Source organism: Schistocerca americana, chromosome 5 (genome assembly GCF_021461395.2).
Source record: "Schistocerca americana isolate TAMUIC-IGC-003095 chromosome 5, iqSchAmer2.1, whole genome shotgun sequence".
Taxonomy (NCBI): Eukaryota; Metazoa; Arthropoda; class Insecta; order Orthoptera; family Acrididae; genus Schistocerca; species Schistocerca americana.
The window spans coordinates 252,656,708-252,683,237 of record NC_060123.1 but is presented as its reverse complement, the minus strand read 5'-3'; the positions used below and the strand labels follow the sequence as shown (position 1 = coordinate 252,683,237).

The 26,530-nt window shown below is 39.2% G+C and overlaps 1 protein-coding gene across 4 annotated transcripts in view; it reads right to left on the bottom strand.

Annotated features, from left to right (window-relative positions):
* LOC124616786 (calcium channel flower) overlaps positions 1 to 26,530 on the bottom strand; it is a 75,793-nt gene that overhangs the window by 15,605 nt on the left and 33,658 nt on the right. For 3 of the 4 annotated variants that reach the window (XM_047145200.1, XM_047145199.1, XM_047145198.1), the window contains exons 4-5: positions 25,817 to 25,942; positions 7,631 to 7,738 (exon numbers count right to left, since the gene is read on the bottom strand). In XM_047145200.1, the coding sequence (XP_047001156.1) occupies positions 7,631 to 7,738; positions 25,817 to 25,942 (234 nt within the window). The remainder of the gene's footprint in view (positions 1 to 7,630; positions 7,739 to 25,816; positions 25,943 to 26,530) is intronic. The other variant, XM_047145201.1, reaches the window with a different exon arrangement.

Here is a 26,530-nt window from a genome sequence, read left to right as displayed (position 1 = left end):
CAAACATTTGTCAGGAACTATTCAGCCCATCAATTGTGTCTTTTTCACTTTTTGTAAAATAGCCCCATGCAATAGGCAATATTTCTGACACGCATGATTTTCACCCTTACTCTGTATAATGGTTCTCTTTCTAAAGATTTTCTTTTAAAGAGTGGGCTCAATGCAAGAAAAAGGCAGTTCACTCGGCAAAAATTTAATTATCTTTTTCATTACTATGGTGTAAAATGCGGTCCAGTTATTCCTACTGATGTACAATATACTTCTCTCTCTATATTAAATTATGCCTAGTGGAGTGAATTTAAGACATTATTTTGGGGTCAGCTTCTCCAAACCATTACAAAAAATATTAATAATATGTCACTGTTAAAAAAGAGAGCAGTACCTATGAAGCTCATCCTCTTTAACACCTTTGGCCTACACAACAGTTGGAACCATGGCCAGTTTGTAACACGCAGCCATGGCACTCCCTACCTCACACAAAATAAAAACATAACAACAAGAATCAAAGTCTTGTGTAAGAAAACATTAAATATATGCCATAACACTCCAGTGAATGAAAGATAGTCAAATTATACATTACATCTGATGGTACCTGCAGCAGGAGTATGAATGCTAGGGTCACCAATGTTGTGACATTATGCCTGTTAATTTTGACACTCTGGAGTATGTTCCTATCACTACCAATCAAATAACCAGCTATCACACAGAGAGAAATCACATCTGAGCAGAAATGGCTCTGAGCACTATGGGACTTAACTTCTGAGATCATCAGTCATCTAGAACTTAGAACTAATTAAACCTAACCAACCTAAGGACATCACACACATCTATGCCCGAGGCAGGGTTCGAACCTGCGACTGTAGCGGTCGCATGGTTCCAGACTGTAGTGTCTGAGCAGAAATCTTCCAAACTAGACACCCAAACAACTAACAATCAAGAAGAAAAAAATACTGATGCCTGTGACCACTTCAGTTCAGAATGCATTCTTGTAAAATAACGGATACTAGACCTACTCGACAACTGCCAAGTGCTCTAATCTCTTGGAGAAAAGCAAGGTTATAACGGTCATCAAACCAAGAAAGTTACCTGATGATCCTGGAAGCTGTATCTCTCCATACACACTACAAAGCTGCTCCTTATTCTTTCACCAGCCAGTTCCTATTTGGGAAAAAGTACGACTTCACAAATAATAAATGTCGCACAACTGATCAAGAATGGTTTTGAAAATCTGTAAACCTGTGTTCAGGGCCTCTTAGGTCTCTCTGCCTCCTATGATCTGTTTCAACTGAACTCAGACCAACAGTGTTAACACCATAACGAAAGGCTAGACACTGGCCTTGATATCAGATACCTCTTGGACAACAGTAATTAATTAATTAGTTAATTAATTGTTAAAGTTTTTGTGGTCTTCAGTCCAAAGATGGTATGATGCAGCTCTCCACACTCCTGTGCAAACCTAGCCATCTCTGGATAGCCGCTGCAACGTACACTGAACCTGGTTACTGTAGCCAATCCTTCATCTTCCTCTACAATTTTTACTACTCACACACTTCCTTCCATAAACTGATAATTCCCCGATGTCTCTAGATGTGTAGTATCAACTGATCCCTTCTTTTGATCAAGTTGTGCCACAAATTCCTTATATCGCCATTTTGATTCATATCCTCCTCATTAGATATTCAGTCTATCTACCTAATCTTCAGCACTCTACTGTAGCATAACATTTTGAAAGCTTTATCCTCTTCCTTTCTGAACTGTTTGTCATCCATCTTTCACACCCACACAAGGCTACACTCCAGTTCAGGAAAGACTTTGTAACATATAGACTTACACTTAACGTCAACAAATTTCTCTTTTTCAATTATGGTTTCCTTGCTACTGCCTGTTTGTATTTGGCTATTGTCAATTTTTCAATTTTTTTTCTTTTTTGCTGCTCGAAAAGCAGAAGTCGTCCTATTACTTTTAGGGTCTCATTTTCTAATCAGATTCTTTCAACATCACCTGATTTAATTTGACTACATTCAGTTAGCTTTGTTTTACTTTCACTGATAATCAGTCTATAACATATTTTCCAAGACAATATTAAATTTTTAACTTTTCTTCCAAGTCCGCCAGAATAACAATGTCCTTGGCAAACCTGGATATTTTTATTTCTTCTGCTTGTACCAATTCCCTATTTAAATTTCTCCTCTTTCCTTCACATCTTGCTCAGCGTACAAATTGAATAATATTGGGGATAGGCTACAACCCTGTCTCACTCTTAACTACAGTTTTCTTTTTATTCTCTTCAAATCTAACTGTAGTCTGGTTTCTGTACAAGTTGCAGATTAATTTTCACTCCCTTTTTTTATTCCTCGTGTCTTCTTCAGAATTTCAAAGAGTATAATCCTGTCAACATTGTCAAAACCTTTCTCTATATCTACAAGTGCCATGAACATAGGTTTGCCTTCCTTTAATAAATATTTTAAGATAAGTTGTAGGATCAATACCAATTCATGTGCACCTATTCTTCTCCAGTACCCAAACTGAAATTCCCTCAGGTTGGCTTTAATCAATCTTTCCATTCTTCCATAAACAATTCATGTCAGAATTTTGCAACCCTAACTTACTGAACTCATTGCTCAGTAACATTTACAACTGTCAGAACTTGCCTTCTTTGGAATTGGGATTATTATACTCTTCATTAAGTCTGAGGATATTCTGCATATCTTGTACATCATTTACACCAGGTGGAGAAGCTTCGTCATGGCTGATTCTCTCAGGGATCTCAATTTTCAGACAATGTTGCCTACAGTAAGTGCCTTGTTTATACTTGGGCCTTTCACAGCTCTGACGAATTCTTCTCACAGTGCTTTATTCCAGTCTCATGTTCACATTATCTTTGAGTTCATTCCCTTTGTATAGCAGCTTCAGATTTTTCTTCCATCTTGCAGGCTTTGCTTCATTGCTTGCCATATGAACTCTTACAGATTCTTCTGTTTTCTTCAAAAAGTCTACAACTTTCCTGTAGATGGCATCTATCTTTCTCAAGATCATGAATGCTTCTGCAGCTTTGCATTTCTCCTCTCGCCATTCCCAATTTACCATTCTGCATGCGCTGTCAACCTCAGATTTTTTTTTTGTCTGCATCCCCTTTTTCTCATTTCATTTTCTGCATTTTATATTTTCCTATTTTGTCAATTAAATACAATACCTCTTATTCTATTCAGACATTTCTACTAGGCTTTATCTTTTTGCCAATTTGATCCTATGATGTCTTCACAACTTCATCTCTTGAAGCCACCCACACATTCTTATTGTATTACTTTCCCCCAGTATGAGTCAATTGTCACCAAGACCTGTCTTTGAAACTCAACAATTTCTGGTTCTTTCAGTTTATCCATGTCCCTCTCCTTAATGCACAACTTTTTTGCAATTTGTTCAGTTTTAATCATGCCGACTGGTTACCTACTGTTTAAGGAGGCAAAGATAATTTCTATTTTTAAATCTGTTACACCCAGCAACAAGATAGAATTTTGCCCCATAGCCCTTCTAAGCTGCTGTTGCTGCTGCTCCAAGCTCTGTGAAAAGTAGGTCTGTAACAGAAAAAAAGTGCTGTCGTAGATCGTGTTCCAATTTATTAGGTAAGCTTCAGATTAGGCCACAGGTATTGCAACCACAAGTTATCTCTTGCATTCTTCATAGAGGATGGATCCCAAATGAAGCTCTCACTGCTGCCTCCAGTACTGAGTCGATGGAAGGCCTAATCTATGAACCACTTCAAATTATACACTGCAAAACGATGGAGCAATTTGTTAACACAGCATGCTAAGTGATCAGAAGTTCCATATAATCACTGGAAGCAAGATAATCAAAGAGGGGAAAGCTCAACAACGGATTGTCTTAACACAAATTATTGTTTCAACCTATATTTATCTGATCTTCCTACCACTTCAACCTGAAAATTTTGCTATGTCAATGACCTACCACTTGCTGCAGAACATAAGGAACCAACCTAGAAAGAAAAGATGCCGACAAGGGACTAGTCTATGCTGGAGACTTTTTTCATAATCTGGAGACTCCAACCCAGTGTGAACAAAACAGCGGTATCCTGTTTCCATTTGAACAATTATCTGGCAAATGCAGAACTGAATGTAAGTTTCAGAGGGAGAGTCCATCAGATTTCGAACCCAAAATATCCATGTGTCATCTTGGACGAAAAACTGTCCTGCAGACACCACCTTCCTAATCTAACTCAGTCACTGAAGACTCATAACAACATCCTCCGTAAGTTATGTGAGTCATCTGGCAGTCCCTCAGCAACTGACCTGCCTTCTTCAGCCTAGGATGTGGTGTACTTAAGTGCTGAATATCGTGCATCTTTCTCAATGACCAGTCACCATACAGAGCTTGTAGACTACCAACTGAATACTGTGCATAGTATATGGCATTATCAGATCTACCTCAGTTTCTTCATGCCTGCTGTTAACAAGTATTATGCCATCTAATTTGTGTAGATCTACTGCTCTTACAAGATAATTCAACTAGATGTCTGGGAATCCCAATCTACCCACACATAGGGACCTGCCATTTTAAAATCTTAAAGTCTACAATAATGGCATCCTACTCTGCGTGATGCTTCTGATATGATTGCCAGAAATTTTAAGCCTCTTGAAGAATGGAAATGTTAGTGGGAAACAATAACAGCTTTGCACCTACATATCATGATCTCAGGTGCTATGAACAGTCCAAGACAGGTGCAAAGATGCAGTCCACAAGAGGAAAAAGCTGAAACTTGCTGGCAGATTAAAACTGTGTGCCGGACCGAGACTCGAACTCGGGACCTTTGCCTTTCGCGGTCAAGTACTCCGAGCTTCACATCAGACTATACATAACATTGTCAGTGAACTGTCAGGTTCAGGCACATCACAGCAGTTAAGAAAAATTCATGCTATGCTGTTTGACTGGGTTGAAGAATTGGACATTCAGTGGTGAAATACATTAAACCTTGTCAGTTGCCTTGTTTCTCATTTGTTTTTATCTGCTGTATCTTTTGACAATCTTGTACATTAGCCATGCACTAAATAAAATGATCAGAGCCCTCATCCACCACTGGAAATGTCTTTCAGTTCCAAATCTGGTTTCAGTAACAGTTATCATTACGCAGTCTATCTGAAACCTTCTGGTGTCAGCACATCTCTTGCACATTTATCATTTTCTTTCACAATTCTTATACCAAGCTACAGCTGTGATTAAATTGTGCTCTGTTGAAAACTGCACCAAGTGGCTTCTCCTTTCACACCTTTCTCCTCTTCCATTTGAAATCCAGTCTCACATCAAAATTAAAATTTTCTCCTCCTTAACAATCTGAATAATTGCTTTCATCTCATCATACATTCTTTCAGTCTCTTTATCATATGTGGAGCTAGCTGGTGTATAAACTTCTACTATCTTGACTATCAGTATGCTGGTCATAGTAGCTTTCCGGCATTCCTATTTTCTTATTCATTGTTAGAACTACATCTGCATTAACACTATTTCATTTTGTGTTGATAAATCTGTACTCACGTGATCACATGAGTTCTTCCTGCCTCCACACTTCAATAATTCCCACTATCCAGAATGAGATTTTCACTCTGCAGCGGAGTGTGCGCTGATATGAAACTTCCTGGCAGATTAAAACTGTGTGCCCGACCGAGACTCGAACTCGGGACCTTTGCCTTTCACGGAAGTTTCAATTCCGACTATGTCTAACTTCAACATATCAATTCTCTTCTTAAATTCTCTAACATACTAAATCAATTAAGGAATGTAACATCCCACACTGAGTCACAGAATGCCAGTTTTGCTTTTCTTGATGACAATATCCTCCTGAGTAGTCTCTACTCAAAGTTTTGATTGCAGGTCTATTGTACGTCCTGAGTAGCGTACTGAAGAAGTTATCATTATTAAGCCATACAGTAGAGCTGCATGTCCTCACAAAAAATAATGGTTGTTTTCACTTGTTTGTAGCAAAACGTAGCAAGGCCATGTTGGCTAACGTGGCAAAGGTGACAAACTGGATGATTCATTTGTCTTTGCAACTACTGAAAATGCTGCGGATCCTCTACAGAACTATATGTTAGTCTTGCCTCTTCACAAATAGCCCTCCAATGTGGTTGCACCTATGATAAGGTATTCTATATCAGTGAGGCACTCAAACCACTCCACTGCTGCATGGTATGTGGTTTGTAGCATTATAAATTAGATCTGTTGTTTTCAATTGAAGGAGGGAAGAAGCAACTGGCAGGGACAGAAAAATCGTTTACAAAAAGGCAGTCTACTGATGTTAAAAAGTCTTAATACTTAAACCAAGGGCCATCCACTACTGAATGACATCACAAACTTCATCTACACTGAAGATTGAGGTATGGCCATCCAGGGCATTGCATTTGAGAAGGATGGAGTGAGCACCAATCAAGACCTAGAGAGGCTCAAACAACACTATGTTTGGAAAAAACTGAAGCCCAACACCACAAAAACCAATGTTCACACCTTTTGGCTCTACAACAGACATGCATCCAGAAGACTCCAGGTACATTTCTAGAGCACCAACCCTACCTGAAATACTTTGGTGTTACTTTGGACTGGAGTCCAATATCTAGGCAGAATTGTACCAACACTAAAATGGTCAGGGGCAGAAACAATAACCTCCAAAAAATTACAGGCTTAAATTGGCGATATACCACAGTTGCAAAAACACCACCACTGGCAGTTTTGTTATACCTTTGGTGAATGTGCTTCTGTGTCTCATTAACATGCATTAAGCAAGTTTATGTTATACTCAACAAAAACTACAAACTCTTCACCGACTGAAACCTACTCCCACAGATACAATCTAACACCTGGCTGGACTCAGTCCAGGAGCAGGAGAGAACTGTCTACCAACACAGAATGAAGTCCTCCACATCTGGACGGAACCAACTATATGGCACCAATTGGCTAAAATCAACAAATTGGTTCCTCAGAAATTCAGCCTGAAGTGGAATTGTGATCAGCTTCAAAGACCATCACTGAGTGGCCCTTGGCTATCATGAAAACTGTGCAGTCTGTTTAGGCATTTCTAGACTCTTGACAGGAACAACAAGATCCAAAGCAAATCTTCTAGAAGAGGAAGAAACAGTACTGTGTAACCTGTGTTGTTGTGGTGACACCCAGAAAAAAAAAAAAAATGCATTCATGCCTGTCTTTAATGTTGCATCCAATGAAGCCGAGTTATTCCAACTGATGTCACTTGCTTCTGGGCTAAATTAGTTTCTCTAATCCGCTTTGTTTTGTAAATATTGCTATAAATATTTGTCACTTCCATTCTCATAATCTTCCTATTTTATTTTAATTCATAATCTGATGCTTCTGATACAAATAAATTATGTAAGCTGATCACGCACAGTTAGTATAAACAAACCCTCAATGTTCAGACAAACTTTTTCCCAACACTCAGATACACATTAATCAACCCTTTCTAACATAAAAAATAATTGTGCAGTGAACTAAGAAATAACACGCTTTAATTTTGTTACTCATAGCCCAATGGAAGACACGCACAGAGATAGAGAGAGAGAGAGAGAGAGAGAGAGAGAGAGAGAGAGAATATTCTAATCATGATACTTACTTTCTCCCTAGTGCCATCAGGCCATATATCACACCCGTCGTGAATATTAGTCCACTGCCAAAGATGCTGCCCAAGCCAGGACACAAGAAGATTGCAGGCAATGCTATGCTGCAAGCACAGAAATGGAAAATAAAAAAACTTTAAATAATTTTTTTAAGTTCAAGGTACTCAGCAATCACTCACAATTTCTTTCTGAGAAATGTGTGTATTGCTCAGTAACATAGCTGTTCACAAAACTAATTCAGGCTCCACTTCTTGCACACACTCCCAGTTTGACCCACTTTTCACAGTCATGACCACTATTTCTCAAACCTACAGACAACCTGATATACGGCAGCAACTAGCACAAAAAAGTTGTCAACATTTCCTTCAACAGCTTTCCCCTGTAATTGCAGCCTAAAGGTCTTGTCTTCAGTTCCATTCCCAGGTTTAACCAGACTGCTCTTGCGAATACTTTTAGGATTCAACTTGTTACTGTTGTATAACTAACATTAAGGTTGCATCTAAGTCAAATTCTGACAAGAGAACTTAACAATCACTTATGTGTAGTATAAAAGACCTTGATACTTAAATAGGCACCACCACCACCACCACCACCACCACCACCACCACCTCACTGTGCTGAGTATCTTGCTAATCAGTCTGCCGTTAGCTTTGAATGTATGTCTTGCCCATTCCAACCTTTTGATCTTAATGTAGCTGACAGGTAAGTATTTATTCCAGTTTTTAGTAGTAAATCTCCTCCTCCCCCCTCTCTCTCTGCCCTCCTCCCCCTCCTCTTGTCTCTATCCACCTCCTCCTCTCCCTGTGTCTATCCTCCTCCTCACTGTCTGTCCACCATTCTCCTCCTTCCTCCTCATTGTCTGTCCACCTCTTTGCCCTCCCATCTCTGTTCATGTTATCACACTCACACCAACAGGAGGGCTGTTGGTTCTTACCCCTGCAGTACTTCTGTCCAGTCTGTAGTTAATATGTGTACCAATTTCGACTGAAATCATTCCAGGAGTTTAGGATGAGTTTTTTTCCCCATGGCTTTGTTCACATATGCACATTCAAATATATTTCACACATATTTAACATGTTTCACATATTTTGCTCACATATTTCGTCTATACGTCTAGCAAGTTTTGCTCTGTAGATTCATTTTCGTTCGGCTTACCGTATTTACTCGAATCTAAGCCACACTTTTTTCTGGTTTTTGTAATCCAAAAAACAGCCTGCAGCTTAGAATCGAGTGCAAAGTAAGAGGAACCTTTGAAAAATGTTGGTAGGTGCCGCCACAACTAACTTCTGCCGTCAAATATATGTAGCGCTACACAAGGATGCTTTGCAGGCACGAAGATAAATACTGGCACCAAAACTTCTGCATTAGCAAATAAATTGAAAGAAAAGGTAGAAGAATGTAAACATTATGCCGTGTATTCTTTCGTGTTTGCTGCTATCTCATTTAAATCCTGTCTGCCTAATAAACTACGAAACTAGAGTGAGACAACAGCGAACGTGGAAGAATATATATATCATGTCATGTTTATATTCATATTATTCTTATGCTGAATAGTGATACAGTCTGAAATGAAGCACGGCAACTGACTAGATTTTTAAATCTAAAATGTGTGTAATTTCTGTGCTAAATGTAACATACTAAAGAGGCGTCTGCAAAGATTTTCAAACGGACAAAAATGTTCGCTAAACTCTCGTTCAGAACATCATCTATCATACGCAGTCTATCATTTGGTTCTTGTTGATCATTATCAAAGAAAGCAGCAGAGTAAGTAACAACAAATAGCAGTCTATTGCTTTTGTTTCGCTTATGAGAACATTCCTCTCTTTCTTATTGTAAGCGGCAGTAGCGTGCACAAAAGCGAGCCATGCCGCGGGTGGCTACAGGTCGTAAACACTCATTATCAGAATGCGACAAACAATGCATGACACAGTGCAATAATACATTTTCAGCTTAGAGTGACGTAAACACCTATAACAACGAGAACAGCACTTATCAGATCAAAGCAAAATAAGCAATCGATTCAAACCAGACAAAGCACGTGAAAAAGGAAGGGTACCCGTATAAATAAGGATGGAGCGCCTGACACATAGCAACAGCTACTTGGTAAAATCTTAACTGTTAAGCTTACGACTCGAACCAAACTACTGTAGCTGTATCTTCATCCTTTCGACCTAAATTGTGTCTCATACTACAATGGACCAACTTTGCTTCGATTTGGAGGTGCGGTCTGAAACTTTTCTCGACCCTTGAATTTTGAGTCTCAAATTTCAGGTGCGGCTTAGATTCGGGAACATTTTTTTCCCTTGATTTCGAGTCTCATTTTTCAGGTGCAGCTTAGATTCGAGTGCGGCTTAGAATCGAGTAAATACGGTAATGTTTATAATATCATATTTCCTGAATTATGTGCTGTACAATGATAATTTTGCAGGTACATCCAGTGATGGAGTTTGGGTCACAGATTTATTCCAAGCTTGGTGCACTTTTCGAAGTTATTAGGACAGCATAATGTGCAAGTAGTAAGACATACTACTTAGGCAATTTTGAGAAACACTCACGAATATCTGTGTGTTGCAACACTGACCTTGTGGTGGCGACAGTCAGGTGTTTAGCGTTCAAGCTCCATAATTGGCTAATTGTTAGATCAAGTTTCACTCTCTTTTGTTTGGATTTTAAATGTATATTTTTTTTCAACACTGGTGATTGTGTGATGGTGATTTTCAAAAAATTCACACATACACTATTCATTCTTTCTTTTCTCAGACGTTATGTCTGGTCAAAAATGGAAAGTGACGCGGACCTTGATCAAGTGTGACTTCCTTTCAACTGTATGGTACATGTTACATTGCATTTAGGAACTTTTGGGTAATTGAACATGTATCAATAATTACAGATTTCTGTAGTTGTATATATATGTTTGGATGTAGCTGTATTGCGTTGATGTACTGGTGGATATTGTGTGGCATGACTCCTGTAGTTGATAGTATAATTGATACAATGTCAACTTTATCCTGATGCCACATGTCCTTGACTTCCTCAGCCAGTCGGATGTATTTTTCAATTTTTCTCCTGTTTTCTTCTGTATATTTGTTGTATTGGGTATGGATATTTTGATTAGTTGTGTTAATTTCTTCTTTTTATTGGTGAGTATGATGTCAGGTTTGTTATGTGGTGGTGTTTTATCTGTTATAATGGTTCTGTTCCAGTATAATTTGTATTCATCATTATCCAGTACATTGTGGTGCATACTTGTATGTGGGAATGTGTTGTTTTATTAGTTTATGTTGTATGGCAAGTTGTTGTATTATTTTTGCTACATTGTCGTGTCTTCTGGGGTATTCTGTATTTGCTAGTATTGAACATCCGCTTGTGATGTGATCTACTGTTTCTATTTGTTGTTTGCAAAGTCTGCATTTACCTGTTGTGGTATTGGGACCTTTAATAATATGCTTGCTGTAATATCTGGTGTTTATTGTTTGATCCTGTATTGCAATCATGAATCCTTTTATCTCACTGTATATATTGCCTTTTCTTAGCCATGTGTTGGATGAGTCTTGATCAATGTGTGGCTGTGTTAGATGATACGGGTGCTTGCCATGTAGTGTTTTCTTTTTCCAATTTACTTTCTTTGTATCTGTTGATGTTATGTGATCTAAAGGGTTGTAGAAGTGGTTATTAAATTGCAGTGATGTAGCCGATGTATTCATATGAGTGATTGCTTTGTGTATTTTGCTAGTTTCTGCTCGTTCTAGAAAGAATTTTCTTAAATTATCTACCTGTACATAATGTAGGTTTTTTATGTCGATAAATCCCCTTCCTCCTTTCTTTCTGCTTAATGTGATTCTTTCTGTTGCTGAATGTATGTGATGTATTCTGTATTTGTGGCATTGTGATCGTGTAAGTGTACTGAGTGCTTCAAGGTCTGTGTTACTCCATTTCACTACTCCAACGAGTAGGTCAATATTGATATAGCGTAAGTGTTTATAGCTTTTGTCTTGTTTCTTGCTGTCAATTCTTTTTTCAGTATTTTTGTTAGTTTTTGTCTATATTTTTCTTTTAGTTCTTCTTTAATATTTGTATTATCTATTCCTATTTTTTGTCTGTATCCTAGATATTTGTAGGCATCTTTTTTTCCATAGCTTCTATGCAGTCGCTGTGGTTATCCAATATGTAATCTTCTTGTTTAGTGTGTTTTCCCTTGACTATGCTATTTTTCTTACATTTGTCTGTTCCAAAAGCCATATTTATATCATTGCTGAATACTTCTGTTATCTTTAGTAATTGGTTGAGTTGTTGATTTGTTGCTGCCAGTAGTTTTAGATCATCCATGTATAGCAAATGTGTGATTTTGTGTTGGTATGTTCCAGTAATATTGTATCCATAATTTGTATTATTTAGCATGTTGGATAGTGGGTTCAGAGCAAGGCAGAACCAGAAAGGACTTAATGAGTCTCCTTGGTATATTCCACGCTTAATCTGTATTGGCTGTGATGTGACATTATTTGAATTTGTTTGGATATTAAGTGTGGTTTTCCAGTTTTTTATTACTATGTTTAGGAACTGTATCAATTTAGGATCTACTTTGTATATTTCCAATATTTGTAGTAACCATGAGTGGGGTACACTATCAAAAGCTTTTTGGTAATCAATGTATGCGTAGTGTAGCGACCTTTGTTTAGTTTTAGCTTGGTATGTCACCTCTACATCTATTATCAGTTGCTCTTTACATCCTCGTGCTCCTTTGCAACAGCCTTTTTGTTCTACATTTATAATTTTGTTCTGTGTTGTATGTGTCATTAATTTTTGTGTAATGACTGAGGTTAATATTTTGTATATTGTTGGTAGGCATGTTATGGGGCGATATTTAGCTGGGTTTGCTGTGTCTGCTTGATCTTTAGGTTTCAGATAAGTTATTCCACGTGTAAGTGTATCAGGGAAGGTGTACGAGTCTGCAATGTAACTGTTAAATAATTTAGTTAGATGTGAATGTGTTGAGGTGAACTTCTTTAGCCAGAAATTTGCTATTTTATCTCTTCCAGGGGCTTTCCAATTGTGCGTAGAATTAATTGCTCGGGTGACTTCATGTTGCAAAATTATCACTTCGGGCATTTGTCGTATCATCTTGTATGAGTCTGTTTCTGCTTGTATCCACCGTGTGTGTCTGTTATGTTGTACCGGGTTTGACCATATGTTGCTCCAGAAGTTTTCCAAGTCTGTTATGTTTGGTGGATTGTCTATTTTAATGTGTGTGTGTATTGTCTGGTAAAATTTCTTTTGGTTTGCGTTGAATGTTTGGTTTTGTTTCCTTCTATTTTCACTTTTTTTTGTATCTTCTAAGTCGTTTGGCCAATGCTTGTAATTTCTGCTTCTTTTCATCTAATTGCTCTATTGCTTCTTGTTGTGAGATTTTACCTAACCTTTTTCGTTTTTTGTCTGATATTTCATTTCTTATAAATTGTGTTAGCTGTCCGATGTCTCTTCTCAGTTTTTCTATTCTGATCTGTAGCCTGTGTTGCCATGTTGGTTTTGTGGGTTTCTTCTGTGTGTTGGTTGGTTCTGATCTCTGCCTAGTGTGTATATTTAGTGTAGTGAGTGCTCCTATATAAATCAGCAGTTGTAACTCTTCCACAGTTGTATTTTCATTTATTTTGTTGTGTATGATTGTGTTGATAATTTTTATTGTTGTTTCGACTTGTGGGTTATTTGGTGGTCTATGCAAGAATGGTCTTATGTCTGTATTTGTGTCTTTGTATTCTATATATGTTAGCTGAAATTTTTCTTCTATATCTAACATGTGTGTCACTTCATGTTCTATTTGTGCTTGTTCTGGTGACTGTCTTAAGATTTCGTTTTCCTCTGAGGGCTGAAGGTGTGCTCGACATCATGGTCATCAGAGCCCTGATGAAAAGTCAGCAAGCAAATCTTACGCCAAATGAATTGTAAGTTGAAGAATCCAGATACTAAGCAGTTCTGGGTGCCTTACCAGACTGCAGGTATAATGGATTTCGCAAATCATGACAGATATGCATGTTCATGGAACGTTTATGTATTTGGTCATTTGCTTGTCTACAGCTAAAAATAATATTTATTGTAATAATTAAAATTAGTAAACAGCCAAATGACACGGAACAATAACAGTTCAGGCCAACACACCTTTTTTTTCATAATATTGCTTTTCAAATGTCATATGTATGAAACAATAAGACCACTGTCAGAAAAAATATAACTAAAAAAAGGATTAGGGAGACTAGATCCTGGGATCCATTAATTACAGAGCCTGAATGCTAACCAGTGGACAGCCGCCACCTCGTAACAACCTTTTTCATTGTAGCACTGTGAGGTGCAAGAAGAGAGTCAGTAAGTTGCAGAAGGTGCTGACAGGGATGTGGAGCCATGCCAACTCCAGTGTTGTGATCAGCTGCCCTATGTTTTTTGGCCGAGGATCCATGGCACAAACAGCTCGATCGAGGTGGTTCCACAGATTCTCGGTCGAGTTTAAATTTAGGGAGTTTGCTAGCCAGGAGAGTATGATAAACTCATACTTTTGCATGTACACTGCAAGCTATGTGGCATGTTGCATTGTCCTGCTGGTAGGTGCCAGTGTGCCAAGGAAGAAACAATGTAGGGATGGACGTGGTCCCCAAGGATAGATGCATACTTCTGTTGATTCATTGTGCCTTTCTGGATGGCATGATCACCCAGGGAACACTAAAAACCATTACCCAGAGCATAACACTCCCTCTTCTGGCCTTGAACCTTCAGAAAACTTGCTTTCAGACATTTTACACTGTACATACTAACAGCTATCTTAAAATGTAATTCATCTGAAAAGGTCATGTGTCGTCACTCAGATAATGTCCCTTTGCAGTACTGGCATGCAAATTCCATCCTTTGTCACTGAAGAACAACAGTCAGTATGCGTGCAGGAATCAGATGCCTGCTGCGGAAGCCCATATGCAGCAACATTCACTGAACAATCATGGAGGAGACATTGTTTTTAGCTCCTTCAGTCCTTTGGGTGGTCAGCTGCTCAACAGTTGCACATCTATTCACCCACAGATGCCTCTGCATCCTTCATTCACACCTTTTATCTACAGGCTATGGTGCACCACAGTTGTCGATTTTGGATGGCACCATTTTGCCACACATGGTATACTTTAACCATGGCGGCAGGAAAACAGTTTACAATCTTCTATGCTTGGCCCAAAAGCCAATACTCATGCCCTTTTTGGATGCCAGATAAATTGCTTTGTTTCCATATTAAGACAATGAATGAACTGTTTTCCATGCGGCCTTTTGGCTTTGAAGCTTCTCTACAAATTCATGGCTGCCACATATCTGCATAGATGTTAAGACAGCTTTTCCTTCAATAGTTTCCGATCCAATTTTGATAATTTCTTCCAACAGTTACATGTCCCTTTCAATATCCATCAGTAGTTCAGCGTTCCTTCATATGTACACATTCATAATACCTACTGTACCACATGTGTGCATCGCTTTACTAAACAAACAAATTTGGTTTTACTTAAGCAGCAGATATTTTTAGATCACTATCGTCACTTACTTTGTGGTGGCATGCAGATTACGCTCTTTCATTGCGTGAAGGATGAAAACCATAAACGATATAGTTTTGACAAGTGTTCCCAATATGTCACCACTTTTCTCCAAAGTGTGTAATCCAGTTTCCTCTCATAATGGGAGAGTTTGCGCTGAAATGTAACCTTATCTAAAGAAATGTAAGACTCTCTCTAGAGAGAATTTCACTGAAAACTGAAGCGTTCAGAAGAACATCTCACGACCAGCTTTTTTTCCATACTAACCATGAGAAGTGAAGTAGCTATGAAGCAATACCAGGGTGTATACACGGTAAAAAATAAAAAAAAATAAAAAACACCCACACACACACACACACACACACACACACACACACACACACACACACACACACACACACTTTCTCCTGGATGAAAATACACTTTTCCATGTTAAGTAACAGTATACTTTTCCTCGGAACTGTAAAACTTATCAATCCTTTCAACGGTTGTGGTTTTATACACCGGTGTAGAATTTTGTGCACTTTAGAAAACAAAACTCAGAGTAAAGATATCTGATGTGCAGCAACATGTACACTGCATATTTTCGTATTACGAAAATATAAATTCGAATTCCACCGAACACCACATGTTACTTTCCAAATGATTGAAATCGAGACTGTGATGCGCTTTTGTAAGCCAGTTGTATCTCATGTCAAGTGATCTCACCAGCCGATGACAGTGGATATTCAGAGCATAGGACACATGATGTAGTCAGCCAATAGCAACATCAGTGTTAAGTAGTGCGAACACACAAATAGGAAAAGGCATTGGTTTAAATTAAAATACATAGTGTCTTTACAAGAAAAGAAAATCTTTCATGTGTAATACTGGTCTCTAAGATTAATAAGCTGCAAGAGAAGCTAAGCTTTTACACACAATGTTGATCTTTTATGCACGTGTTACGCTTTAAGATACATCACACAAATGTGCCTGTAAAATTTTTAACAATGACATAAATGTCTGATCTGGGCTCGAAAATATTCTAAATGGTCGTCATCAAAGATATGATTTTTGAATGAGAGTCAAACGCTCTGTGACTTACGTAATTCATTGGACATTCATGCACACAGTTCATCTTGCGTAAAAGGAAATTTACTTTTAAAGTAAAGCTTTTCAAACAACCATTCAGAATATTTTCCCGCAACCTGTTAGAAATAGATTTGTTTCAGTACTTGCCAGAGAGCGCCAGATAACAGGCGTCACCACACTTGCGCAGCTACGATGGCGCATGAAGCCCGTGTGTTCGTACGTGTAAAACATTAAAAGATCTTACATTATGTCATAAAAGAAACAAGACATCAGAGGATACTCCAAGAGCACGGGAATTTTGTGGACCATACTAAAATGCATAATTCAGCTTAAAAGTGCAAATTCGTATGTCCAGATTCAGATGCAAATTTTCTTGGAGTACCAGTACTGTATTATCTCAAGTTTGGTTCTTTATTATGGCATAATGCCATACGTGCTAGAAGATGAAACTGTGAACTTGAAATACATGAACAGTTGAAACTAGCAATAGTGCGGAATTAAACACTTTGTTTCAAATAAATTGACTGATTCAGTAGAAAAAATTAATAAAAGTCAATTTTCTTTTAAAAAATGGACAAAAATAACTTCATTGTTCTGCAAGGCAATTAGTGCTTGACTGGCAGAAATGTGGAAAAAAATAAAATCTGAAACTAGTAACATATTTTGATGATGACTAAGATGAGGTCCCCTACTCCGAGGAGCGTAGGGGACGATGCGAACCCCCTTCCGTAATCGTGTGAATGTATTTCAATTCACTTGATGGCTCCCGGCCACAGAAATCCGTTTCGTTTTCATTTGACGTGCAACAAACTACGAGGAAACAGCAAAATCACTTAAAGCAAACACGGGTCACATTAGATAGTGGCGCTCCCCCTCTCTAGAGCATTTGAGGTAGGACGCCAAAAATTAAAAAAAATCGACTTTCTTCATTTGTAGCGCACATCTTTCTGAAGAGTCTGATACATAAAACACACATGTTCAAGGGAATGTGTTATTTGGTCTTCAGTGTGCCAAAGTGCAGTGCCACGCCTCTTTACACAGCATTCTTCCATCATATGTCTCTGTATTTCACTTTGTGGAATTCACATTTTTAATTGTAATGGGTGTAATGGGTTCCATCAAACTATATTCAGGCCAGTGGAAATTAAAATCTCTTGTGGTGCCTCTCCTGCTCCCAGTCGGCCGGGTTAACATCCTGGCCCTCTAAAAAAATTTCGCAATTAGTACTGGATGGGATTATTTGTAACCGGCAGAACAATTGCTGCAGCTTTATCTGAAACAAGCTGTCTGCATCATCACTATTACTTGCTAAATTGTGTTAAAAGGAACGTAACCAATACATCTCTGTCAACTTTTATTGTACACAAATTCCTTGCAATAACAAGTTGAAATTTTGCCACATATTATATTAAGGTCTTCTTATGCAGTGTTTGAAATTTGGCTTGGATATCACTTGTCCCTTTTGTGCTACCATACTTCGAAAATCTATGTTTTTCAGGTAATTTTTCAAATTTTTGTATTTTCGTGTGCATGTAACTGTGTCACATATGGGCATGATGAGTTCTGTGTGTTTAGGCCACATTAAGCTTACCACAAAAAAATTTACACCCTTTTTGAGTGAATTGTATTAGGCATAAAGGGTACCTACAATATGTACTTTTTAACGTATTACTTTATTTAATCACATTTTGGAATTTTTTATTTTCCCTCAGAAATATGTTGTTGGTATTTTGATTCATGGAGTGTGTTCTCTAAATGGATGTTACTGGGTTGTAAAAATTTCACTGGACTGTTTGGAATAGTTCCAAAGTTATTAAGACCTGAAGTTGGGTCTGAAGATAGATTGCCAGATACGGGTTGCAATTTCCGAGTCACGTCAACTTCTTTCAAAAGTCATAATTCTGGAGCTAATTGGCAGGGGAAACTAATAATTTGTACACGAGTGTTCCACACACGGTAGAATTAGTGTACTGAATTTTAGTTAAATCTGAGACTATGATTGGGAGCCCCTGGTTGAACTGACATGGAATAATACACTGACACCAGTCTTCATGAACAGGAAGCCATAGAGTGACGACAGATGCAGCTGAATGAGATCACAACAGACAAAATACCTGTTCACAACTTAGTGACCAGAAAAGTAAAGTTACCAAAATATGGGATGGAAACCCTGGTGCATGCTTAACCCTTTCAGACCTGAATTCTTTTCTGGAGAAAAGAAAAATTTTTATTTATGTGGTAATGCTCTTACGTGATTTTTTACAAAGATATGTACTTGTTTACTAAACATAATTTGTACACTTGGTTTCATTTTATGAACTAAATTTCCTAAATATGATATATTCTCTATAGTAATAAATAGTAAATTTATCATTGAAGCTAACTCATGGTGTGTGGCAGAGGGTACTTTTTATATCAAAAACTGAACTATGCAATGCTGTTCCACTCACAAATAGAATGTGGGAAGAATGACTGCCGGTAAGCCTCTGTAATGGCTCTAATTTCGCAAATTTTCTCCTTGTGGTCATTATGCAAGATGTATGTGGGAAGGGGGGGAGCAGGGGGGGGGGGGGGGGGGGGGAGGGGAAGTAGTATGTTGCCCGACTCTTCCTGGGAAGTGCTTTCAAAATTCCAGTAGTAAATGTCTCCGTAACGCACAACACTTCTCTTGTAACATTTGCCAATGGAGTTTGTTGAGCATCTCCGTAATGTTTTCACACTGGCTAAACGATCCTGTGACAAAATACGCCGCTCTTTGTTGGCTCTTGTTTGTCTCTTCTATCAGCCCTACCTGGTAGGGATCCCAGACAGATGAACAACACTCAATCAGTCAAACAAGTACCTTATATGCCACTTCTTTCATGGATGAGCTACATTTCCTTAAGAGTCTTCCTATGAATTTGAGTCTGACATCTGCTTTTCTCACTACCTATTTTATATGGTCTGGATAGTTACTCCCCCCCCCCCCCCCCCCACACACACACACACACACACCAAAAAATGTTTTGAATCACCTCGGTTCTGAGTGTTCTGGAACCTGTACAGAAAATTTCTGCCCTTTTTATTGTTCGTGAAAACCACACACTGCATGTTGTACCACCATACAGCAAGACCTTCGTGGTCCAGATTGCTGTACACATCAGTACCTCTAATACTCAGTAGCATGTCCTCTTGCACTGACGTATGCCTGTATTCATCATGGCATACTATCCACAAGTTCATCAAGGGACTGTCAATCCAAATTGTTCCACTCCTCAACAGCGGTTTGGCATAGATCCCTCAGAGTGGTTGGTAGGTCATGTCGTCCATAAACAGCCCTTTTCAATCTGTCCCAGGCATGTGCAATAGGGTTCATGTCTGGAGAACATACTGGCCACTGTAGTCAAGCGATGTCGTTATCCTGTAGGAGGTCATTCACAAGATGTGCATGATGGGGGTGCGAATTGTTGTCCATCAAGATGAATGTCTCGCCAATATGCTGCCAATATGGTTGCACCATCAGTCGGAGGAATGTATCATACAGCCGTTACGATGCCTTCCATAACCACCTGTGGCGGATGTCGGCCCCACATAATGACACCCCAAAACATCTGGGAACCTCCACCTTGCTGCACTCGCTGGACAGTGTGTCTAAGGCATTCAGCCTGACCGGATTGCCTCCAAACAAATCTCCAATGATTGTCTGGCTGAAGGCATATGAAACATTCATTGGTGAAAAGAATGTGATGCAAATCCTGAGCAGTCCATTCTACATGTTGTTGGGCCCATGTGTACCATGCTGCATGGTGTCGTGGTTGCGAAGATGGACCTCACTGTGGATGTTGGGAGTGAAGTTGCGCATCATGCAGCCTATTGCACACAGTTTGAGTCTTAATACGACGTCCTTTGGCTGCACGAAAAGCATCATTCAACATGGTGGCGTTGTTGTCATCAGGGTTCCTCTGAGCCATAATCCATAGGTAGCTGTCATCCACTGCAGTAGTAGCCCTTGGACGGCCTGAGCGAAGCATGTCATCGACAGTTCCTATCGTTGAGTCTCTCCTCCATGTCTGAACATCATTTTGGTTCACTCCGAGACACCTGGACACTTGCTTTGTTGAGAGCCCATCCTGGCACAAAGTAACAATGTGGATGCGATCGAATCGTGGTATTGACCGTCTAGGCATGGTTGAACTACGAACAACATGAGCCGTGTACCTCCTTCCTGTTGGAATGACTGGAACTGATTGGTTGTTGGACCCCCTCCATCTAATAGGCACTGTTCATGCATGGTTGTTTACATCTTTGGGCAGGTTTAGTGATATCTCTGAACATTCAAAGAGACTGTGCCTGTGATACAATATCCACAGTCAAAGTCTATCTTCAGGAGTTCTGGGAACTGGAGTGATGCGAAACTTTTTTATGTGTGTATTTTACGGCAGATACTGTTTTCCGCAGTTTGCCATCAATAGCGTAGCTGAAAGTAGTGGATTTCTTTTCCATTGTATGCGCAATGTTACATTTATTTACACTCAGTGTCAACTGTCAGAGTCTGAGTCATTCATCAATTCTTTGGAGAACATTCTGCAAATCATTACTATCCTCTGGCATAGCTATTTTATTATAGACAACTGCATCATCTGTGAACAGCCTTAAAGAACATCCGACACTTTCTACTACATCATTTCTTCTCCTCCTCCTCGTTTTGAATGGGCCTACTTTGGACCACACTTGTTGAACTGTTGGGGTCTGCTCTTTGCCCAGTATTGTCGCATCCGCTGCCAATGTAACTCCTTCCTTTCTTCTGTCCAGGGGGTTCCTTTCCTTCGGGGCTTTTCCTGAAATCCTTGGGCTTCTTTCAGGGTACGTCTCACAGACTGATTTTTCTGGGGATCAGTTATTCCCAGTTCTTTAATGTCCTTTTCAGTTTCTGTCATCCAAGTGGTGCGAACCTTCTTGTTTTGCCAGAAGGTGAACAGATGGTTGGTCAATCTGTTTGGAGGCAATCTTGCAACATGGCTATAGAAAGCTACCCTTCTTTTTCTTGCACTATCAGAGAGCCTCTCGATATGTTTGTAGAGCTCCAAGTTATGTTGCTTTCTGAATTCCCTATCTTCTTCTAACATGCCTACGATCTTCCTGAGGATTCTCCTCTCAATGACTTCCAATTTCTCCATCAGACCTCTCCAGCTCATAGAAAGACATTCCATGGCGTACAGGGCTTCTGGTCGTATGTATGATGTGTAGTGCTTAAGTTTCAGGTTGCGTGACAGGCATTTTTTGTTGTAGTTGTTCATAGTCAGTCAATAGGCTAGTTCCAACTTGTTGATTCTTATGGATAAGAAGTTTTTTCTGATAAGTTGTGTTCAATCCATTCACTGAGATGCTTAAACTTCTCAGTTCTTTTGATGCTTCCCTGGTCTAGCAACATCTCTGTTAGCTTCTTTGATGTTGGTGAAGAATTCTGTTTTCTCCAGTGACACCTGAAAACCCACTCTGCCTGCCTGTTTTCTGAGACAACTTACCTGCATTGTTGCCGTTTTGAGAGAATCAGCAATCAGTGCCATGTCATCCGCAAAAGCCAGGCAATCTACAATCAGTCCTTTGTTCTTACAGCCCATGTAGACACTACTCTGAACACCCACATTGGTCACTTCCTTGTACCATTCTCTCACAATCTTTTCAAGGACACAGTTAAAAAGAAGTTGGGGAGAGTCTATCCCTTTGTCTCACTCCAGTTTTTATCTTGAAGCTTTCTGAGAGCTCACCTCTCAATTCGATCTTGGAATGGGTGATTATCAAGGTTTCTAGAACAAGTCTGCGGGTTTTGTTGTCTAGTCCTAGTTCCTGGAGTATTTTGTTAAGTCTTTCTGTATCAAAGGAGTCATAGGCCTAGCTGAAATCAACAAAGGTGACAACCACATTGCAGTTTCTCATCTTGGAATGTGCCAGCACAGTTTTAAGATTGAGGAGCTGTTCAGCACAGAATCGGGTCTTCCTGAAGCCTCCCTGATACTCTCCCAGTTGATCTACATGATTTATATATACTTTAAACAGTAACGGTCCTATCACACTTCCTTACTTCCTTGGGGTTCTCCAGAAATTACCTTTACATCTGTAGATTTTGTTCAGTTAAGAGCGATGTGCTGAGTTCTATCTGCAAGGAAGTTTTGAATCTAGTCACAAATCTGCTCCGATAGTTGTATTTTCTTCATCAAACGGCTGTGCAGGATAGTCTCAAATGCTTTCCTGAAGTAAAAGAATGCAGCATCAACCTGAGTGCCGTTGTCTACAGCACTGTGGATCTCACTGTGGAATCCATGTTGATTTTTATAGAGGAGATTTTCATTCTCCAGAACATCATAATTCTTGAGCATAAAACACGTTCCATAATTCTACAACAGATTGACATTAACTATACACGTCTAATATTGTGTGCGTCTGTCCTATGGCCCTTCTTAAAAATGGGAATGACCTGCGCTTTCTTCCATTGCTCAAGCGATCTCTGTTAAATTACTGCCAGAAGGGGAGCAAGTTCTTTCTTACGATCTTTATAGAATCTTACAGGTATCTCATTTGGACCTGACATCTTTCCACTACTAAGCAATTGTAGTTGGTTTTCTAGTCTGCAATTGGTTATCTCAGTATCTGCCATTTAGATGTTCATACGACGATTGAAAGAGGGGGACCATGTTTTGATCTTAAGTGGTGAAATAGTTTCTGAAGATTGAATTCAGTATTTCGGCCTTCTCTCTGTTATATTCCATTTTGGTGCCAGTACGGTCACTGAGTGAGTGAATAGATGATTTTGACCCATGCAAAATAACAATATTCAATTACACAGTGGAATATAGTGAACCAACCACATTCATGCATTCTGGTGGTCATGAGCTCTGTGCACTGCTACACTGACTTGCTTATATTTTCATAGTGATACCCAACAGTAGGCAGCATTTGCACATGGTGAAAAGGTTAACAGTCATAAATGTGTACCTCAGATTTCCATTGGGAAAAACTACTTCTGTTGCAGCTAAGATACAGTAAAGGTTAATGTACACAATTGTAACCAGAGGGTCTGAAAGGGTCAAAGTTGTCAATAGCATTGAGGTATACAAGTGGTGGAATGTCTGTATTCATCATTAGCTCTCCAAGGTCAGCAGGAGGGCCTGAGTTGGACTCTGGGACAATGCCTCCACATGATCCCATTGAAGTTTCAATCTTAAAATAATTCTGTACACAATATCGGGTAGGAGTGATCTGCCCCTCATTTATAACCTCCCCCAACCAACGATTTAGTGATCATGGGAAACCTAAATCTGAATGGCAGGATGTGGGTTTGAACCATCGTTCTCCTGATTTTCCTCCCTGAGAATGTGTCATACAATCTGGCAGGATTAATATGAATGTGGCAAAGAATGGAAAAAATACGTAAGTGAGAAATAAAATTGCTAAGAAGAATGAGATAATCCAAGCAAGTACTGACAGTAATAAAAGCAACACAGAAAAATGGAGTGGGCATATAGTGATGGGCTCAAAAATGTCATTGTTCAAGAACATGTGAAGTAGAAGAGAGAAGCAGAGAAGCAGGAAAGATAAGCTCCAAACTGATCTGAAGAAAGGTCGAGGTACAGAGGACTGACAAATGAAGAAATGGCCCACTAGGAAATGAAGCAGCAATGACATTCACACAGAGCAGAAAACCAGTCAAATGAATAACTCAGTCCCCTGCCAACTACATGAAAATCTTTGTGTTAGGCAGTGTGATAATGTTACTTTATCCATGTTAACGATGGTTGAGATCCATGTCTGGATTGAATTACTTCAAGAAATACAACAATCAGCTCCCTTTCATATAGTTTTATTTTATTCCAATATGCAATAGAGGCTTTCATCCAACTTCACATTTACACTACTGATCAAATGTTTTCAGTTATCCCTATGTAACATGGAATTTATTACTAGATGTCACAAAAGGAAGACTTGTCAATATAAATGAGGGAAGGAGCAGTGTGTTGTCAATATAGAAGCAATAACAGCACAATAAGTCAAGAGAGCTGAGCAGTTTTGGTCGTGGACTAGTAACAAATCAAGGAAGATTGGGTTTAATGTCCCATCCACACAGAGGTCACTAGAGACTGAGCACATGGTCAAAATGTGTCAAGAAAGGGGAAGGAAATTGGCCACACCCCACCGAAGGAGCCATCCTGGCATTTGCCTGGAGTGATTTAGGGATCATGAGATATCTAAATCTGAATGGAAGGACGTGGATTTGAACCATCGTCCTCCTGAGTGCAAGTCCAGTGTGCCAATCACTGTGCGACCTCACTCGGTAGTAGTAACAAATCCCACCTTTCCAAAGCTGCCAAGGCTGACTGTTGTTGACATGATTATGAACTGGACACATGAAGGAACAACCACAATGAAACCAAGACTAAACAAACCTCATGTACAGATGGGCACATTGGGCAATGAGGAGGGCGATTGTTTAAATAAATAAATAAATCATATTAATTTTCAGCAGTAGAACTCACTCAAGTTCCAAAATGCTACTAGCAGTCCAGCTAGCACAGTGACTGTGCTCAGGGAGTGGAAACAAATAGTGTACAATGGTCAAGAGCAGCATCTTGTAAGACATACACTTCTGCAGTCAATGCTAGGTGATGACTGACGTGGTGTCAAGATTAATGCCAACAGTGGGTGATCAGAATTGAGTGATTTGGAGTGAGGAATCAAGTTATACCCTGTGGCAATCTGATAGATGGGTTTGGGTTTGGTAAATGCTTGGAGAATGTTACATGCTATTAAGTGTAGTGCCAACAGTGAAGTACAGAGCAGGTGGTATTACAGTAAGGGTGCCTACGGAAATGCTGACTGTGGAAGGATATGAATACACTTTACAGTGTTGTATACAGTAGAAGAACAGTCTGGAGATATTGATTGTTATGTATCAGTATGACAATTCACATTGTCAGAGTGCAGCATTTGTGGGGCAGGATGTGGGTTTGAACATTAACATTGAACAATAACATTCCTGAAATGGACTGACTGTCCAAGATCCTGGCCTGAACCAAATGGAACACTTTTGGCAAGTTAGAAAGTTGATTTCACATCAAACCCCAGTGTCCATCATCACAACCTTCCCTGGTTTCGGCTCTCTGGGGAAAAATGGGCTGCCATTCCCGCACCTCGTTGAAAATGTCTCCAGCAATGTTCTGGACATCACAAAAGCAAAGGGTAAACAATTTCCATATTAATGTCCAGTAATAACTGTCTTGATACTTTTTATCCAATAGTATGGATCTTAATTAATTTGATGTTTTTATCAACTGCATTTTGAGCAGCAGTATGCTACCTTTTGTTTTGCAATTCATTGTTCCTTTTTCTGCCCACAAATACATAGTATGAACAGTTTTAAATTCACAGATGTATTCATGCAGTGCAGCATTTGTTATGATGACTGTACCAGCTCAGAGAGAGAGAGAGAGAGAGAGAGAGAGAGAGAGAGAGAGAGAGAGAGAGAGAGAGACCTCTCCATTTCCACATGTGTTGAACTAGCACTATCTATAATTCTATAATACTCACATGCAATAGAATGCTCCTCTATTCCAATATGGCCTCTTTTCTACCCAGTCACTGATATTTTGAACAAAATCCAGAAACATGCAGCAACAGGGAGCCTCAACTACAATAACCAGGAAACCAGCTAACCTGGAACAAAGGTTCAAATAAAACAGTTCATTTATATATGCCTAGTGTATAAATCCATCTACGTTCACTATGTGTACATTGAAAATTACATGAAGAATAGATGAAAGAGGCATATGTACATTGTAAATTACATACTGACTGCTACCAGTGTCAAATGAACCTATGTAATAGCCAAAAAATGAAATGAAAGCATTCAAAGTTCACAACACATTCTGGACAAATAAACTGTGAACTTGTCCAGTTGCCTTCATTCTCACTCTGATACCCACAAAAAGGACAAAAGGTGAGTAGATATCAACAAACAAATGTAATCACAATGTTACTCAAACTTTATAACTAACAGAGATTAAACTATCTACTATAGCAACCCCCCATGTGCACGATGGGATGGCTACGAGCCAGGATGGTGCAAGTGAGTAGTGGAGGCGAGGAAGCACCACATGTGGCTCCAGAGAAAGACAGCTGCAAATGTAACAAGTTCTTTGATGGATGCATCTACACTGCTTGATACACTGGATCAGTGACCAGCTGGCAACTAAAAATTCCACTGAGCTGGCTACCCACACACCCTGTGTTGCCGACACAGTT